This window comes from Spea bombifrons, chromosome 13 (assembly GCF_027358695.1).
Source record: "Spea bombifrons isolate aSpeBom1 chromosome 13, aSpeBom1.2.pri, whole genome shotgun sequence".
Taxonomy (NCBI): Eukaryota; Metazoa; Chordata; class Amphibia; order Anura; family Pelobatidae; genus Spea; species Spea bombifrons.
The window spans coordinates 18,519,889-18,538,944 of record NC_071099.1 but is presented as its reverse complement, the minus strand read 5'-3'; the positions used below and the strand labels follow the sequence as shown (position 1 = coordinate 18,538,944).

The 19,056-nt window shown below is 43.3% G+C and overlaps 3 protein-coding genes across 3 annotated transcripts; 1 reads left to right on the top strand and 2 right to left on the bottom strand.

Moving 5' to 3' along the window:
• Positions 1-7: 7 nt before the first annotated feature.
• Positions 8-3,307, top strand: PSMB3 (proteasome 20S subunit beta 3). The gene is made up of 6 exons (XM_053452728.1): positions 8-155; positions 1,388-1,572; positions 1,740-1,847; positions 2,187-2,364; positions 2,807-2,901; positions 3,181-3,307. Exons 1-6 carry the CDS (start codon positions 153-155, stop codon positions 3,227-3,229), a joined length of 618 nt encoding a protein of 205 aa, XP_053308703.1. The 5' UTR covers positions 8-152; the 3' UTR covers positions 3,230-3,307.
• A 2,120-nt stretch (positions 3,308-5,427) lies between these two features.
• Positions 5,428-12,560, bottom strand: PIP4K2B (phosphatidylinositol-5-phosphate 4-kinase type 2 beta). Its single transcript, XM_053452727.1, has 10 exons — positions 11,865-12,560; positions 9,730-9,827; positions 8,700-8,796; positions 8,173-8,325; positions 7,647-7,793; positions 7,500-7,538; positions 7,169-7,282; positions 6,586-6,838; positions 5,756-5,859; positions 5,428-5,650 (listed from the first exon to the last, which is right to left on the bottom strand). The coding sequence occupies exons 1-10, from the start codon at positions 12,009-12,011 to the stop codon at positions 5,570-5,572; spliced, it is 1,233 nt and encodes a 410-aa protein (XP_053308702.1). The 5' UTR covers positions 12,012-12,560; the 3' UTR covers positions 5,428-5,569.
• Positions 12,561-14,744: 2,184 nt separating this feature from the next.
• Positions 14,745-18,651, bottom strand: CWC25 (CWC25 spliceosome associated protein homolog). Its single transcript, XM_053453918.1, has 10 exons — positions 18,543-18,651; positions 17,450-17,622; positions 17,034-17,270; positions 16,863-16,932; positions 16,597-16,724; positions 16,245-16,314; positions 16,011-16,105; positions 15,662-15,763; positions 15,047-15,205; positions 14,745-14,885 (listed from the first exon to the last, which is right to left on the bottom strand). The coding sequence occupies exons 1-10, from the start codon at positions 18,558-18,560 to the stop codon at positions 14,771-14,773; spliced, it is 1,167 nt and encodes a 388-aa protein (XP_053309893.1). The 5' UTR covers positions 18,561-18,651; the 3' UTR covers positions 14,745-14,770.
• Between the last annotated feature and the right edge of the window lie 405 nt (positions 18,652-19,056).

Sequence of the window (19,056 nt, the reverse complement as noted above, 5' to 3'; positions counted from 1 at the left end):
ACCAATAAGCGGTGATTGACAGGAGGCGGACGCAATGAACGCTAACTGTACGTCTTGCGCCTCCAATCCGTGCGTCGTAGGCGGGCTCCTGAGTTAACACCGGCTTAGGGTTTCGTTTTCGTATACAACGGAGGGAAAGGACCGGCGGCATCATGGTGAGACCCGACAGGACACCGTAGTATGAAGCGTACAGCTCGTACCCCATGCGGGGCCTTTGGAGCGGTAGAGTAGAGTTAGTGCGGGCGGTTGAGTCTGGGGCTGTTAGGATGCGGGTGGGGATGAGAAAGATAGGGGCTCTGAACGCATCAGTCTGTACAGAAGGGGCTTCTAGGGCGGTTTGTGGTCTGTAATGAGGGCAGCCCTGTACTTGGACTTTGAGAAGGGTGGGCTGACTGGTTGCCGGTATGTCAGTGAGCCGACTGGGTGCCCAGGCTGGTATGACGGTGGGCTGACTGGGTGCCCAGGCTGGTATGGCAGTGCACTGACTTGGTCCCCGGGCTGGTATGGCGGTGGGCCGACTGGGTCCCCGGGCTGGTATGGTGGTGGGCCGACATGGTGTGAGCTGTCATAGTCTGGCAGGCTGAACCCAACAGACCACCTCTCAGTTTGAGGAATTTATCAAAGTATACTGAAAAGTTAACGGTTGTGTTATTGCGGCGCTCGTCCGCCTGTCCTGTCCCCGTGGCAGCAGTCGGAACCGATCTGAGCTAAGAAATCCTGTGCAGGGATGCCGATGGAGCCCATGCCGGTAACCGGAAACCCTGGCCTTGTGGATGAGATCCTCCATACTCCTGATAACTTGCGCATTTTAACACATTCTGGTAGGACTCTCCAGTGAACCAGAATGAGAAGTTTTGGTGAATTCAAATAGTTTTGAAAGGGATTTGTTTTTTGTATCCGGAGGGAGATTTGGAATCATGCGTCGCAGGAACAGAGACCGGTTCAGCCCTGACATCAAGCTGATCAGACTTTTGCGTGTTCCTTTACTCTAGGATGGCATAAGCGTTCAGTTGTTGGAAGATATATATTGTGGGTGAATACGTGTATGTATTAGGAATATCATTGTGAGGTATCTAGTGCCGGTTCCCATTTATATCATATTTAATATAACGGGAGATTATCCGCGTTGGCAGTCGGCTGCTAGCAATTAAATCCCGGATATACAAAATATAATACAGTAAAAAAAATATATATTTGCATAGTGCTAGTAAACGTACGGATAAAGAATGATTGGCTGAACCTTCATACCATACTTTTTGAGAGCAGGGCTTAACAAAGGTCGTTCCTGGGCACAAAAGTAACTTAACCTGATGCGATCGTTACAACAGAACTGCCTGAATATTATGTTTTTGCAATGTTTCCATACCTTATTTTTCTCCCGTTTCAGTCTATTATGTCATATAACGGAGGGGCCGTCATGGCCATGAAAGGGAAAGACTGTGTGGCCATTGCTGCGGACCGTCGCTTCGGAGTCCAGGCTCAGATGGTGACTACGGATTTCCAGAAGATCTTCCCGATGGGAGATCGCTTGTACATCGGCTTGGCTGGCCTTGCAACGGATGTACAGACTGTGTAAGTGTGGTGCTAGCGACAGAAAACTGTTACTTCCTATAGAGGAGTGTGACATAAGCCAGAATAGATCTATGCAGCAGCCGCAGCTATTATACCAATGTAGTGAATGCTTTTATGTAAGACATGTATGAATTAATGCAAAATATATTATCTTCCTCCAACATTAGGGCTCAGCGACTGAAGTTCAGACTGAATCTGTATGAACTCAAGGAAGGACGTCAAATTAAGCCTGAAACATTTATGAGCATGGTGTCGAATTTACTGTATGAGAGAAGGTAAGCAGCAGCAATAGCAGAAGAAATGCAAAATGGCCATCATTGGAGCAAACCTGCTGATTTCTACTTAGAAATAGAAAGAGGGAGAACTGTAATATAAAGTGGGATTTTGCTAAATAGTGAGATGACCCTGTATCTGGGATGACTGAACATACAAATTAGACTAATTCAAGCTGCTTAGTATTATATTAAGAGATTTTAGTCTATTCCTTAAACTGCTTTACGTTTTATGTGATTTAATTGTGTTTTCCTATACAATTGTTTTTTGTTTTGTTTTTTTTACTTTGACTGTCTAGATTTACTCCTGGCTTTCCATCCCGATTTTGTTCTTGCACCTAGGTTTGGCCCATACTATATTGAACCTGTTATCGCTGGTCTGGATCCCAAGACGTTCAAGCCCTTTATTTGCTCCTTGGACCTGATCGGCTGTCCTATGACAACGGAAGATTTTGTGGTGAGCGGAACGTGCTCGGAGCAGATGTACGGAATGTGCGAATCTCTGTGGGAGCCAGACATGGTAAGTTAGGTATCCCTTTTACCCGTGTGTATGTTACGGTCCTTTTTAACCAACCTATTACAATAAAGTATATCTGGCGACTCCATGGTGATCAGGAATGGATTTCCGTTTGTTAGAGTCCCCTGCACATCTGAAACTTCTATACCATGGCTTACAGATCCAGTGTGGCCAGTGTATGTGGAGATACAATTATCCTCTGGACCCTCTTTACCCGATGTATGCAGATCTGTTAAAGTATCAGCACCATATCATCTATTTTAAACATAGTTCAGTATCTATACTATCAGATTTGAATTGGGGGGGGGGGCTATGATTAATTTGGTACAGCATACTAAAGGACAGTATACTAAAGTTCCGCAATCAGCAGCTACGGTGCACACTGTGTTGTAGCATACGTGAAATTTACTTGTGAACTCAGTTTTTCTATCTCTTATACCAAAAGGAACCCGATGACTTGTTTGAAACCATCTCTCAGGCCATGCTGAACGCCGTGGACAGGGATGCTGTGTCTGGAATGGGAGTGGTTGTACACGTGATGTAAGTGTTTCTGAAGACTTGTAAATGTGGCAGACACCTTTGTTTTAAGAATATATAAAACATGTAAATTTTAATGTGTCTGGAACATCTTCATGATTGGTGGGAGAGTTCTTAAAGACTACCATACCTGCTGGATGTGTAACGTAGCTCTGGAGCTACAAGCCTCTGATGCTCTGTCAACCATATCCATTTTTATGACATAATTTTATAACATCTACGAATTAAGGAATACAAAAGAACATTATTATTTCAAGTGCTGACTCACTTGTTTCTTTACAGAGAGAAAGACAAAGTTACCACAAGGACACTGAAGGCACGAATGGATTAAATGCTGTACCCACTGGATTCCCTGCGGTTGATCAGTTACGTTTTGTTTTTTTTTTAATTAAAATAAGTATTCAATGATTGACTGACTGCATTTGTATTTATTCCATGTAGTATAGAACAAAAAGAAATGCAGAAAGTGTAGGTTTAGGTAGGATGTCAACATTTTGGACAGGGGGGGTAGAAAAAAACTCCAGGAACAATAACCAAGAACACTCACTTTATTGACAAGTTTTACATTGATGAAGGAAAAAAAACATTTGGCAAATTGCTTCTTATGGAAACATGAACCATTCCCTCACCTGTGCAACGAGACGGGACTGCTGCTTCAGAAGAGTTATCCCATCACACTAATTCTATTGCAAATGGACAAGCTGGGTGGGTGGTGGTTTTTTTTTTTGCTTGTTTTTTTTTAAATATATTTAAAAAAAAAAAAGTACAGGTTGGGAGGGACATAGTGTAACACCGGCATTCAGACAAACAAATATAAAAAAATTTAGACAACCATATATACCATGATTACCATTTCTTAAATATCTATACTTAAAGGAGTAGAATATGACCTATGGGAAGAGATTCAAACAAAATGAAGATGCAAAAAATCCCTTTTTCTTAAAAAAACAATCAAAATAAAATTGCATCTTGTTAATAAAACAATACTGTCAGAAACAATTAGCATTTGTAACAGAATGCTACGTTATATGTAAACAGGTTACAGAACACTTTATTAATCCAGGTATACATCTGGGAGACGGGATACTGCATCCGTATAGAGAAAATGTAGGAGTGAATGTATAGGTTCAGCCCAAGGCTGCCACAAGGGTCTGCAATGCAACAGGAGAAATATCACGCCTGGGGGTCCTATCTGCATTACGGAATTCTAATCTCTTCATTGCCAAAACCGGCTGGTGTGTACGGATTAGAGAAGGTTGAGGTTTTCATACTAGGTACGAACATAATGGGCTTTATTCACTAAAGGGAGCATTGTTTTTAACTATCTATTAAGGGCCAACACTTGCAAGTTTCTCCAATGGGAATGGCGGGTTCCGCATAATTTAATCAGCAAGGAGACTTTGGAGAACTCTCGCTGGTCTGATTATACGGTGCGGACCGGCCAAGCCCATCCTGCAGCAGAAGCTCACCGGAGTTGGCCCTTCATAACACACAACGAAGCGACAAAAGTGAAGCCAAAAGAAGAAAAGCAACAATAAACCTGGGTTGTTTATGTATAAAACGTAGTCTTAACACCACAGCAATTAACAGAATAGTCCAATAAGCAGGGACAGTCCAGTGGTTGTTATGACGGGCTAAAAAAAAATTAAAAAAAATTCATTTTTTAATACATAAACAAATTCTGTGGGGTTAAGGTTAAAATCAGATATTTTAACAATGCAGGTGGACTAGAAAATCATTAAGTATAAGACCAGCCTCTTGAACATGAGCAATACACTGTAAATCACTTAGATATAATACAAATTGCTTCCCTCTCAACAATTTAAATGTATTGACCTGTTAAATTGTTATTTTGTTGCTAAAAATCTGCCCAGAATCACCAGCTAGGTCATTCCCTATTTAGGGCTCAGGGGCACAGAACATTTCCTCTGTCTGTGGGCCATCAAGACTCAACTGATGCATCAGTGCAACCAAGTACAGGACCACCATTACACTTCCCCTCCTGCTTTTGTTGCTTTACTCCATGATAATACTTTTGATGTAACATGCACTATGACGCCATCATAAGCTTACTCGCTTGCGAAAAACAATCAGATCCACAATCCTAGTGCTTTGAAAGCCAGGCATTTCATTCTCCTACGGTTTTGTTGTGGTAGCCACCACCTAAAGTCCTATAAAGTCATAATGTTTATTTGCAAATAAGTTACTGCTTAGGAATGGCCTTATGAAAAATCCAGCAGCCATTGCTACAAAGTGCTCCAAACTAAACGTGATACGTCTGCCTTTCGGACAGCGTTAATCTTAGCAATGGGCCCATTGGGCAAATGAAAGCAATTGTCATCGAGAGACAGGTAGGGAAAGACCATGTAACAGCGTGTGCCCCTCATAGGATGAGCACAAAATACTTTTAGGATCTAAGGACAGAGTAAAAGGTGGGAGATCGCCATCATGGCACTTGGGTAGTAACTTAACTCCTAGAATGACCCATAGGGCTACTAATTTAAAACTTGGGGTGGGTTTGTCGCGTGATTTCTTTTTTTTAGCATTGTTAGGGTCAAGCTATACGAACGGGATGGGCATGCAGCACAGACCAACTCAATCACACTCATGCAGACACGTAATCTCTCTCAGCATAGAAAGGGAGAAGTGCGGAGGGATGGAGAAAGGAGAGCTACGCAATGATGTTTGACATGAACTCAATGAAGCGTTTGGAATACTGCTCCGGATTCACCGTGGAGATCTCTGCTCCAGCCTATAAAATACACACAAAAAACGCACAAATTAGAGCAGTCGTGATATGGTTTGATGTTTGAAACAAAGTGGTGTTGGCCTGTCTGACCACACTTCAGAAACATACCCCGTGTTTGACCGTTTTGGCTGCGTGCGCAGCTTTCTTCTTGGCATCATATGGCGTCAGGATGTCTATGATGGCCATGAAATAAACTTCTCTTTTGGGGGCACCTGTGAGAAAGGATGGAGAATTGAACACAACGTAACAGTATAGCGCAAAAATGCTAAAGCCAGAACCCAATTTAAGCATTTTAGAAACTGTCCATGCATTATCTGGCGCCATCAATCCGGACAAATTTGACTTCCTACAATGTTAAGGACATTAGGCAAACACTGGTGCTGATGCAAGGAAATGCTTGGCAACGCAACTGCTAAATCCTGCTAAAGTTGTTTGTCTGATACTTGCAGATACTGAGAGTTTGTGACTAATTTGTTCATCCTGAGGAAGCACAGACTGTTTGATAAAGATGTTTCATGGTTGTAATGAAAATACTCCACGGGGAGGATGAGTCCAATTAGCCCTCTTACCGGCCCACACACTATTCTATCCTCAGTACACCAATCAGTGTCACATCTACCCCATCTATCACCTTCCGTAGGAGACATCGGACTAAAACCTTCCCCAGAACAACCTGAGGTTCTTCCATAAGCACCGGGTATGGCAGGTCAGCGCAGCGTATGGCGAGTGCAGGAAAACAATGTGCAAGCGGACTTTAATATAAAGGAGGTACAGTAGACAATACAAGAGACGACCTTGTGCACAGACACTGGCAGAGCAGTATACGCTGGAGGGGAGATCGAATAGGATATGGGGGGGGGAGTTCCAAAATGTATTTTTATTCCCATGTTCCCACTTGGAGCAGTCACCACATGCATATTCTTTCACTCCTTACTTACTCTCATGGCTCTTCATTGCATAGACATCAACGGACGGGTCAAACTCTCCCGGCCCAAAGAACCGAGGGCAATTAAGTAGGTTCCCAGGGCTATCTGGAGGTGTGCCATAAGAACAGATGGGGTTCCCTGAACCATCGTCACACTCCTCTTCTTCTGCCCGTTCTTCCACTTCCATCTCCTCCTGCTCTGCACGATCTACATCATGTAGACCAACTAGAAGACTGTAATCCATGATCTTCAGCAAAGATAAGAACTGTGGTGAAAGTGTAAATGTCATGTGAGGACAGGTGTAGACTTTCTCTGTAGACCACCAATAAGCCACATTCATCATGCATGGACTTCGGAAACATAAGAAATGTGGACAGTGCCGGAAATTAGCATTTGGCAAAGATAAGGGTATAAAGGTTTAATGGAAACATGTGAAATATACTACGATAGCTGCCACGAAACACAAGTATAAAATTAGTGCACCTTTATAGCTGAGTGGTATGGCATGCGTTGGGCCAGATACCCGTGCCTGGATCCCTACTCATGATCTGATCTGGATTCACATGCTGGATGTGTAACATTCTCAGCTTCTCACCTCAACATCTCTCTTAAGTTTCTCCAGGAAAATCTTTTTGTTCTCCTCACCCACACGGAGTTTCTGCCCTTCATTCAGAAAATCGTTGTCTTTGAATGTGGGTAAATCCTTTGCCTGCGAGTTGAAAAAGGAGAATCTATGGGTTATCTAAGAGTTAGAGACAAGGTGTGTAGGTGGGACGGGGAATCAGAACAAACCCTTCCAATAACAAATATCCAATAAATCTACTCATTATGACCCATGAAATTATGACAGATTCATGTCTGGGTATAGCATGGAAAATTTAGATTCCAACCAATTCTGGACGCACTGGATTATGAGCCAAACCTACCTTTTCTTTATCACTGGCTTCTCTGGCCACTGTAGAACCCTGGAGGAAAGCGGAGGAAAGAGGATATTCGGTTTAATGAAGAATGAAGAGGAAAATGATCCCATCAATATAACAAGACAAGCTCTTCCGTACACCGCGCTGACGCACCTTCAGGTCGTACTTGCGATGTACTATGAGCCGATGGCTAAACACATTCCTGGTGACAATCATATAGGTTTCCACGCCGTCCACAGTGAGTCGGTACATGCCAAGGAACTGCGGAAGGAGTGTGTTTCCGTGGCACTCCACTATAAACTGAGAAGAAATTGGGTTGTTAAAGAATCTCCCCAGTGCTGAGAAAATGAGAAGCAGCGTTTGATGCGATAAAAACTTTAAATGAGACTCGTCACAACATAAAGAGAACAAACAAGCAAACGGGTGAAAAGGAACCGCAAACATGGGAAGAAAGGGAACACACGTATATTGTCTTATCAGTAAGACCGCTAAATATTAACATGGCTAATACTGTATATTATTCTACCAGAATATCAAATATATATATATTGTGACATCCCAATCCCGTGCACCCAAGACCTTTGAGTACGATGTCCAAGAGAACAATACACACCTTGTATTACATATTATTATATTGTATTGAGGGGATTGAGCTGCAGTCACACCATAAATTATGTACCTGGTGATATTTCTTCAAGATATTGTGCATCTCGGCCACATCCTCACCGGATATCGTTTTAATGACAAACCGCCGGTCAAACGTGGTAAGAAAACGCGAGCCGAATCGGCCTTGTGTCTCGCTGTTCACCGGCGCACTGCGGGTCAGCGAGTTCTGAGGACAAGGAGAACAAAATATTTTTAGAATTGTAAAGGATTCACAAAATAACCTTCCATCTGTGTGGAAATTACCAAAAAGTTCAAACATTTTTGGAAACAGTTTCTTATAACAGTTTTATAAAGTAGGTTTTTGACTTGTGGCAAATAATAGAATGCCTCAGTTTTAATCCAAGGTGGACTGTTTGACTAAAAATGGTCCGTGGGAAAGGGACTTCATAAACTCCAGCATTAGCCAATCACTCTGCGATTACAGAGTGGGACCCAATAGCACATGAATTATCCTCAATGCCAATTTTATTTAATTCTCTACTGCTTGCCGTGGAATATTTAATGCTTGAAAATAATACAGAACATTTTCCAGTCACCAACCTGGTAGTCCTGGTCATCGATGCCAAACCTCTCCCGCAGGTTTCGGAAGACCATGGGACAGTATTCCTTGAATTTGAAGCGGCTTGGCAGGTTCTCCCTGCAGATGGAAGGGGTAAAAACGTCAGATTGGTTACCCGATAAAAGAAGGGCTTTATTATGTTACAGAATTAGACAACGGAAGTATCATCGTTAATGAAACCGCAATACAGAGGTAGGGGTTATCACTTCTTGCATGAGCCAGCCCCCCATTTATCCTACTCATAATGGCGGCTGTTGAAGACATTGAGGAAAAAGTCTGAAAAAAAGGAGACTCTGGTGGAAATTTCAAAATGCGGTCTTATGATCGTAACACTGGATCATTCCGGCGTTAGCGATGATTATCGGAGAGCTTTTCAAACTTAGTACTAGAGACGTTTTTATGAATTATATCTAAATCCCTTTACAACACATTTCATGTAAGTAAGCCGGGGTACCCTAAAATTATTAAATGCAATCTGAAAAGAAAAAGACAAATACATTACCCAAACATTATGCCAAAAACAAGGAGCGGTCATGATACATGAACTAACCAGACATGCAGCCAACAAATCGAGGAGCTGTCCAAAGTACTAAGAGCGAGGTCACCAAATAGTAAGAATTGTTATATGGAAAAAGTGAAAGAGAATAATCGTGCAAACCGGGACCATGAAAGGAAACTGCGCGATGTAGACTATGAAGTAAATGATAGAAAGTAGAGATACCGTCACAAAACGTAACATGCTTTTACTAGACATTATCTATTCCGCTGGAGAACAGACCGTTTTACTGTGACAAAGGCAAATAAAGACAGGATCTCGGGACCTGTTTGATTACGCCTTACAATTAAGTAACCGGTCACGTATTGTCACGTTGGTTATTGGTTCAGACTCCCAGAAGAAGTGGTAGGTGATAAAAGGCTAGGTGTCAATAGCCAGCGTATCGCTACGTAGGGCCACTCGTTCGTCACGCTGTAATATGCAGTGCGTGGGGAAGAACGGATGATGGCGCTTACTTGTTGAAGAGGTGGTTGTCCACTTTGATCTTGCTGTAAGCTTTAAAGTCATCTGGCATCAGCATGACCGGTACAGGGACGTTACTCAGTTCATTGATCTGAAACAAGAGGTTAAGAAGGGAAAATGAGGCGCAGCGGAACGCGAGGAGGATTAAAGGGAAGCCTACGCAGCCCCTATAAAGCCCAGACATTATATTCTTGTTGTCTCACAAGTTGACTGCTAGAAAGCTGGCGATACCAAACACGTGTACGGAATCACAAGTTACATGTCTATCAGGGGTTCCTGTTTGTAAATGTATTCCTGTATCTGTTCTATATTATAATGTTCACCTTTGCAGTGATGTTTAAACAGCAACTGATTTTGTTAATGACCATCGAAGATGTCTAGGAGGAAGGTCAGTCCAACAAATTTAGAGTTATTTATGTTTTTACAGTCAGAGGACTGATGTATTTCGAAGCCGTGAGCCAGTAACGGGTATCTCCACCAACATCAATTTAAAAAGAAAGGTCCAAGCAAAGAACTTCAAAGGGATCTGTCCATCTGTCCTCCACGCACGGAGATCCTGAACCTCGACTTGAGAAGAAATAAAATAGGGAATATACCGGCACGCAGCGGGACGTCTGTTTCTATTCTAAAAACACTCATTTTCACTTCACTTACAAGCTCAAGTCCAGTAGGCATCTAAATTACGTCTCAGGGCTGTAAGGGGATGAATATTGGTTGTGGGTTGACAATCACTAAACACAAGCCCGCCTCGTGTCCGCTGACTCGGGACGTAGTCCACTGAAATACGGAACTTTATTGGGAAAGATCTCGTTATTTATCTATTGTTATGTAGGGAATGTAAGAGTTGAGGAACACAGGAGCTAGTTCTTTGCCCCTATGCAAGTAACTAACCAACAAACCACAGGCAAAAAAAAACATGGCGGACTGCATCAGAGATTTCTACGGACAATCCGATCATAGCGGAGAGAGGCGATTCTTCCCAGATCTCTGATAAGACCTCATCTAAAGCGTTGTGTACAGTCCTGGAGACCTCATCTCCAGAAGGATATCGACGCACTGGAGAGAGCTCAGAGGAGACCAGTAAGTGGTTTCCAGAATAAAAAAGACCAGGAAAGACTAATCTTCATATTAATAGCTTAGAGGAATGAAGAGAGAGGGGAGAAGTGACAGAAACATTTAAATTCATAAATGGATTATTTATTCAAAGGGGGGTGTTAGGACAAGAGGTCTTAATCTAAACCTAGAGGGTCCAAGGTTTGGATGTAATGTAAGGAAGTTTCACTTAACAAGAGGGGGTGGTAGAACAATGGAACAGCCACCCAGCAGAAGTGATAGAGGTTAATACAGTTAGGGGATCTGAACAAGCATGCGGTAGACACGTAGCTCCTGAAGATAAGACCAAAAACCGATTGGGGTCGGTGTCTTTACATCAGGAAAAATGAGAAGACTAGACGGGCGGGATTGTTCTTATCTGCAGCCAGATCCATGTTGATTAGTATGTATCAAGGAGTATATACACAGTAGCATCACAGCACACGGGACACGCGTGTTTCTACATTAGGGTTCCTGGCCTGGCTGCTGACAGAAAACCCCCAGACAGCTCATCGCTGGAACCAGGCAGATATGTTATACGATACGTTATATGGAGGTATTACACAGAAATACCCGCACCGGGCGACTACATTTACATGGCGCGGCTTAAAAAGCCATCGGGGTAAAACCTGATGACATCACAGGTCACCGGAACAAAGATTTTATGCAATAATCACCAAAAGAATTAGAGAGGGCCTCGGAAAAAAAAGAGTAAGTGGGCGTTCCCAGCGCAGAAGACCCCAAACGGGAGGTGTATACAGGGGCTGCTTCTGCTCTTACTCCTGACCATCCCTATAGGCTGATACACACATTATACATATATATATATATATACCTATACATATACACACACACACACACATATACATATATATATACCTATACATATACACACATATACATATATATACACGCACACACACACATAGTGTCTGCCACCAAGACTAACCCTTCTGCCATCCCCACCCCCACCGGTCCAGTGTATAAGGTGCCCTCGGATCGGGGTGTCTCTCATGCCCCTTTCATCCGGACTCACCGTGTGGTTGACCCCCCACATCAGCACGCTCAGGAGGGGCTCGCTGGCTCGGAAGAGCTTCACCTTCTGACACACAAAATGCTTCTTCTTGGTCTTGGTTTTGCTGGCACTGCCAGCTACGGCGCCGCTGCTGCAGTTGGAGGCCATGATCCAGCCGAGCTTCCCCGGGACCACCCAGGGCAGATGACACGCTTCCTCTACGGGCACGGAACCAGTCACCGGGAACCCACTCCCGGGGCACCGGTCGCGGCTACCAGCAGCTCATTTTACCGGTCTACTCCCCGGTCCAGCCGGAAATATTACAGCCCGTTATCCTTTTTTCCTCAGTTACTCCTCGCTCCGGGCCCCTGGCCACCTCCTAGAGTCAAAAATCACAACCCGGTAGATACAAGTCCGGTTGTCTCTTCTGTCACTAATGCGATGCTCCCAGTAGCCTCAGTCCAGTTACCTAAGCAACCCGAACCACAAATCGGTTCCGTCTCTCTTTTTGGAAACGTCGGTCCTCCGATACTAGTTAGATTCGCTGTCAGTACCGGAGCAGTTCCGGTACTGCCTACTGGCTTGGAAAAGGTTATGTGTTTCCAGTATTGGTCTTCCAGATAGTCTCGGTTCGGTGCTCCCGGTAGAGCCGGTCCCAGCTCCGGACAAGATGGCTGCCGGCTAGGGGCGGTGAGGCCCACTGCACCACAAGCAGAGAAATGGGGGGATCCGGAGAGGCTGTAGAGCGAGAAAAAAAAACCAAAGAGACCGTGATAAAAAGACGGAGATCGGTACAGACAGACTGCAGGAACGATGTATTTTGGCCAACGTACGGAAGCCAGAGCTTCGAAAGCAGGAGCAGCTCAGCACCGATGACTGAGCGACGGCCAGTATCACCCCCCCTTCCGGCGCCGAATAGAACAGTCCGGAGCAGCCTGACAGATTGATGGGGAGCGGATAATGTGTTCTGGTCCCTGGGCGCATCGGCTGCGCGATCTGCGACCCCCTGAGGACCGGATCGGTAAAAAGCAGCAGAGAGGAATGGAGCACCGGCACCGGTCATATCATCCGGTTCCGTGATTGGAATCAGGACTTGTTTTTCTTGTACACTCCATTGAAAAAAAACGCCAGTGATGGAATTGTCACATTTTAAATGAAATAAATCAAACGAATTGCACCCAAAAGATTATTCTTCTGTTATTATTCTAAAGTAAGATCTTATTGGGGCCAGTGATACGTACCTTGTCCCACACACAGCAGACTCCCCCCTGGGCCTTGTCCCTCACACAGCAGACTCCCCCCTGGGCCTTGTCCCTCACACAGCAGACTCCCCCCACCCTGGGCCTTGTCCCACACGCAGCAGACTCCCCCTGGGCCTTGTCCCACACACAGCAGACTCCCCCCACCCTGGGCCTTGTCCCACACGCAGCAGACTCCCCCTGGGCCTTGTCCCACACACAGCAGACTCCCCCTGGGTCTTGTCCCACACAAAGCAGACCCCCCCCCGGGCCTTGTCCCACACACAGCTTGCCTACCCCAGGGATACATTTTTGTTATGGGTTTTTACCCACAGTCTCCAACACAGAAATTTGCAAGTCCAGGTTCTTCTCCAAATAAACTTTCCCATCTATTCCAATAATCACAATCTGTGCATGATGATGGTCACAAATTCCTAGTATTATTATATATGGTTTTATATAGCACCATCATATTCCATAGCACTGTACAACGTATCATATTGGGTTCTAATGAAACCAGCGATGGAGACAACGTGTAGGTTTAGGTTTTATAAGGTGGTGGCACGGAGTCACTGGACGCACCGCCGTCGGTCCTGGAGACCGGGGCGATGTCTCATCCTTTGCACATTGTAACAGTTTTCTTGCTCGGTTGCATTTGTGTCAACGGGTGGAAGTTAAGGGGATTGAAAACTTTTCTTCCATTTCCCTGGAAGAACGGCCGTGTTGCCCACAGAACAGCAAAATCTGTTTGTTTTTTTTAATAAAGTGTTTAGAATGTGACGGGCTTTGTAAATGGCTCATTTTACTTCAGGGCTCCTACCTGTACGCCCCAAATGTGCAATATTCTTGTTTCTGGCTTCTATTCCCTGGCGTTACATCAGTGATACTGTATCTACTATTTGTAACCCGGCTGGTTTTGCATAATTTACAAGGATACAATTTTTTTTAAACCAAGCAGTCTATCCGACACAGCTCTCCTTTCTCAAATCTTTATTCTAAGAAACGGTTCCTATGAACGCGAAATCTCTACAGACTCACCTGATGAGCCAATGCAGTTCCTCATCTCCCCGTACTGCTGATCAATAAGCGATAGAAAATAAAGTAAAAGTAAAGCCAGCTAAAAACACAGAAATGTTTAATATAAATTGAAAGCTCCAAAACACGAGCAGTATATACATTGTGTGCTCAGCACAGGTACAGAGAGAACGAGATGGTAATCGTGACAAATAAGGTCCTAGCCCCCGATATTCCAGCCAGGAACATCATTAAAACACAGATAATGTATGGCATTGAGTACGTTCTGTCCCAAGAAATTAAAAAATGTCATAAATCATGTCAGCCACTAGTCTTGCTCCCATTAGAATCCATAATCGGCTATTAGCCCCCGTTCTGATTGCCGTTCCGTTTTGACATCTATATCATAGGATACTTGTATCACCCCATATCCGTTGCCCATGTAAAAGATGACTGGGTGGTCAGGGACGGAGGTCCCTAAAAAGTGGGGGGCTGCTGATGTACAGTATGGGAAGAACATGGGGGGGGATAAAGTATGATCCTTGCATTAAGGATGAGGTAGCACATGTCACTTATAAGGGAGAATAAAGAACAGGGACTGATGGGTCTCACATATAAGTGTGACGGGAAGAGATGTGCACTCCAGGGAATATAAAATGTAGGTGGCCGACGCCGTTATCTCTGCATAAAGTTCTTTTCCAAGGCCGCAGACGTGCGCTGGATGCCATGAATGTTGCGTTTAACCCGATCTTCCACCGACGATGTTGCTGCGCTCTCCAACTTCATCTTACTGCATGAGAGATAGGAGATCATTAAACGGCGAGAATGTACGGAAATAAAACGGGAAGCAAAGTATACAACCCCGCCACGCAAGATAAAGAGGTAGTCAATGAAATATGGTTGCGTGGTGCACATAGAACATGCGATAAGCCATTCCCCTTCTAAACTTACTGCAGGAATTTGCTCTCGTTTCTCCGTTGATCTTTCTCTCCCTCCTTCTCCTCCTCTTGTTTGTACCTACGCACATTGTTGGCTCTGTCTGCCTCCCTCTTTTGGGCATCTTCCATCATTTCTTGTCTTCGACGCTCCAGCTCTTCTGCAGAGAGCTTCCTGGGGAAGGAAGACAAGAGACGTGAACAAGATTTTGCCCCTCCTGTGACGGAATACTATCCATGTTCACATAAAAACAGAAGCAATACATGGTCCGGCTTTTCCTTGAGCACGATAACAAATATTTCGGAAACCCAGTTAGCAAGGTAAATAAGGGCTCATGATACGAAGAGCAAGCTGGTGTTTATTTGGCTAATACGTGGTCACGTTCCCACCAAACTTATAAATATATATTTTCAAACTGTATTGTTTTGTACAGTTCTAATTTTTGCATAATAATACAATTTAAGGCACTATATTTTACGATCAAAGAACTTTCTTTCCATGGGACTTCCCATTTAACGCTACTGCCAATCTTTAATGGCTTCTGTGCCGTATACATTCTATTGGGAGACATCTAATTTGTAATATACAGTAAAACAGATGGCAAGTGCTTGCACCCCACACTATGATTACTTGGTGTAGCCTGATGTCCTCTGCCTTCTGTACTTCTCCTCTTTCCGAGGAGAAGGACTCCTACGTGGCCTGCCGTGGGTCCCCTCGACCTTGGATCTGCTCCTGTAGGACACAAATTTACAGCATTTAATATAAAGTGTTCAGTATTTCATAACATGAAGGTTTTTAATGAAAAAGGTGAACTGTACTTCCAGATACAATCATTAGATTCAGACACTAGAATTCCTAAAATCCCAGTAGCTTTCGTGATAATGTCGTCATCTTTAGATTTTTAGAAATTCTTACACGAGTAGCATTTTCTCATTTGGTTACGTGACATAAACGCAAGATTCTCGAGTATGGCACTCACCCAGCGTTGGAGCGGTGGGGACTCCGCGAGTGACTGCGGTGTCTCTTGTTATCCACTTCTTCCCTCCTGCTACCATTCTTGCTGTGATCTCTGAACTATATTTATAAACATATAACATAACATTATATACACACAGAAAATCTTTATTTCTTCCACATATTTTTATTCAATATAACAATTTCCCATACACAGGAGAAAAACCTCGCACTTCCATCGCTAGTGTGCAGTACAGACCTGTAAGCCATAGCCTGTCATCTTGTGCCGTGCTTCAGGAGATGGAGACTCTGGTCGATTCCTGGATGACCTAAAATTTGCATAAGGAAAAAGTCTGAATTATTCTGCAAACACCGCATCATCCCACCTCATACCAAAATCCTACCCCTCCTCATATTCCCTGCTCTGAAAGTAACCACACTATGAGCCCCAATACTCTTTTGAACATGTAGCACCAGCTTTCTCTCAATCCTACAAACCATCGGTGTTATTCTAGCACTTCTTTGTTCTGTTTCCATCTCCCTGCTTCGGCAATACTTTAACTTCCCAAACTATTCAACTTTAAACTGCTGTATAATCTGTGCCATTTCACCTGTTCCTGCTCCTGTCCTCATCTTCGCTGCTGCTGTCTTCACTACTAGAGCTTGATCTCCTCTCCCTTTTCCTCTTCTTCTTTTCCTTCTTTTTCTTCTTGCTTTTTTTATCCAGACTGCTCTGCAGCTGAAAGTTACAAAAACACCAACATATGAGACAATAACTGTACATTTCACTTTAGAAAGTTTAACTTAACCATGCATGTACCAATTTTTTAAAGTGTTTTCCCCCTCTGTGAATGTATTCAGTGTACAAATCACTCACCAGCTCTCTAATCTTCTTCATCTTTACTGGGTTCTTCAGAACCTCCCTCTTTTGTTCATCTTCTTTTTTCCTGGATTAAAAAAAAAGACATTATTAAAAACTCCTGACTGCAGATCAAAACACAAAATTTACATTAAAAGAAAAAAAGTATAGACTTAATGCCGAAGTCACCTGATCATAAAGAGCGGGTCTTCGCGGATTTTAGTCGCCATGTCCAGGGAAGAAACGGCACCGGATGCACTAAATATCGACCCTGGTAAGAGTCCAGTTTCAGTAGAAGGACCAGATTCTGGATCTTGCATTTTATCAAGGATGAATTTGTCCACTGGCCGACCCAGGAGGTATTCTTCCCGGTTCACCATCCCGCCTGGACCCTGATACATCCAGTCCAACTTTTCATCTCTCTTTCTGCGGAAACAATATTTAGAATTTAGCTAGAAAATTAAAACGGATGAGTTTATTTAAACAGATATAGTTAAATATATTGGGGAGGCTAAATAATAACAGGCACAGTCCTGGCATCTCTAGGAGTGAGACGGAACGCGCCATGGCTTTGCCATTATCCTTCTATAATAAAAGTCTCTCACTTGACAGCTCCGGTCTCCTCGGCATATCTTTGCATCTCCTCCCGCGCCCTCTCGTCTCGCAGCTCCTTCTGTAATTCCTCGATCTTCTTCTGTTCGGCTTCATGTTTCTGTTCCGCCTTCCACACTTTCTCCACATTGCGCAGAGTCTGCGGGTGCCAACTCTTTTTCAAGTTCTGAAGGAAACGAGGAGGAAAAAACGTCAGCAAGAATAACCATTTACAGATATAGCGATTTACTCTTAATATAGGGCCCATAAATTGCAAAGTTTAAAGCATATAATGCTACATGTGTATGTATTGGATTCATTAAACGTGACATTATTTACCAACAGTTTCTAAACATGCCACTATTAAAGGTGCTGTTCAACTAAGACTGGTATGTTAAGTGAATTATCCTTAGCAGATCTGTAATGGTAGATTATAAGCTCTTTGAGCAGGACCCTCTTCACCTGTTTCCGTAAGTCAAATTGTTACGCTATATACTAGTTATGTCCTCTCTACCCATTGTACAGCGCTATAGAATATGATGACGATATATAACACAATAAATAATAATTGTACTTTCCTTTAGAAGCTTGGTGACATTAGAAAAACACAAAATCTTTCAAAAAGTTTATATGGCAACAACCTATCAGCGCTTGCTTTTGAGTAACAACAATCTAAGCAAAAACGATGAACGAGGAAGTGGTTTTTATACAATTAAATGTCTTATTTGCAGGGAAAGTGTTAGGTTTGGGTATTTAGCAGGAATGATGGTATTTCTACTACTGCGTAGAAACAGCACCTTTTTGCTTGTGATGTCAAACCATTTGCTTAATTGTTTTGATTCGAAGTGGTCATAGAAAATGTACGCTGCCTCAGCCTATGACCCAACACGGACATGCAAATGACGTTATTATATATAAACACAACCATCAGGAAAATACAACATATGACGTCACTCTGCACTAGTAAGCTACAGCCATTAATGAATCTGAAAAACACGTCACGTCACGAAACTTCTTATGTATACCCGACATTACTAAAATGTTTCCCCCAAAACACACACATACTGGCAGATATTAGTTTAAGTCGTTACATATTTTATACTATACCAGGTCTCCTCCCCCCATTATGACAGACTTGATAGGGGGCTCTCAGACGATGTCGGTTTCGCTCATGTGGAAAAAAAATACCAACATTAAAAATGTAGACGTCATAAAATGTAGACGTCATAAAAGTGAGCCGAACGATAATTTCAGAGTGAGGCTTGGAACGCAGCTTGAGGTCACGTGGTACGTTAGAGAGCTAGCGCAAATACGTCGGTAATGGTGATATATGGAAGTCATCGATGTCCCAGCATAGTCACTGTAAATGCAGTCCCATACACGACGTTTAATGATATTTTACAAGCAGGCTGGTATATACACATAGACATACATGTTTAAGCCTCGGAAAAGGGGCGTGTCAAACGATTTCATTGTATAAATGTGGAAGTCACGCTAACTGCAGGGAGACTCGTCTAGTTACGCGATGAGTTGTTAATATGATCAACGGCTGGTTTGATTTATCAGTAATTCTGTGTGTATTAAATTGGGATTTTAAATACTCGTGTGACTATAAAGAGCT

Coding starts and splice junctions, on each gene's coding strand:
- PSMB3 (XM_053452728.1), top strand. Junction 1,848..2,186: donor AATTTACTGTATGAGAGAAG/GTAAGCAGCAGC, acceptor TCTTGCACCTAG/GTTTGGCCCATACTATATTG. Junction 2,365..2,806: donor CTCTGTGGGAGCCAGACATG/GTAAGTTAGGTA, acceptor TTATACCAAAAG/GAACCCGATGACTTGTTTGA.
- PIP4K2B (XM_053452727.1), bottom strand. CDS start 12,011: ATGGCCTCCAACTGCAGCAGCGGCGCCGTAGCTGGCAGTGCCAGCAAA. Junction 9,828..11,864: donor TGTGGGGGGTCAACCACACG/GTGAGTCCGGAT, acceptor CTCTTGTTTCAG/ATCAATGAACTGAGTAACGT. Junction 7,539..7,646: donor ATCGCAAGTACGACCTGAAG/GTGCGTCAGCGC, acceptor GCTTTCCTCCAG/GGTTCTACAGTGGCCAGAGA.
- CWC25 (XM_053453918.1), bottom strand. Junction 16,106..16,244: donor TGACAGGCTATGGCTTACAG/GTCTGTACTGCA, acceptor TTATAAATATAG/TTCAGAGATCACAGCAAGAA. Junction 15,764..16,010: donor CCCCACCGCTCCAACGCTGG/GTGAGTGCCATA, acceptor TGTGTCCTACAG/GAGCAGATCCAAGGTCGAGG.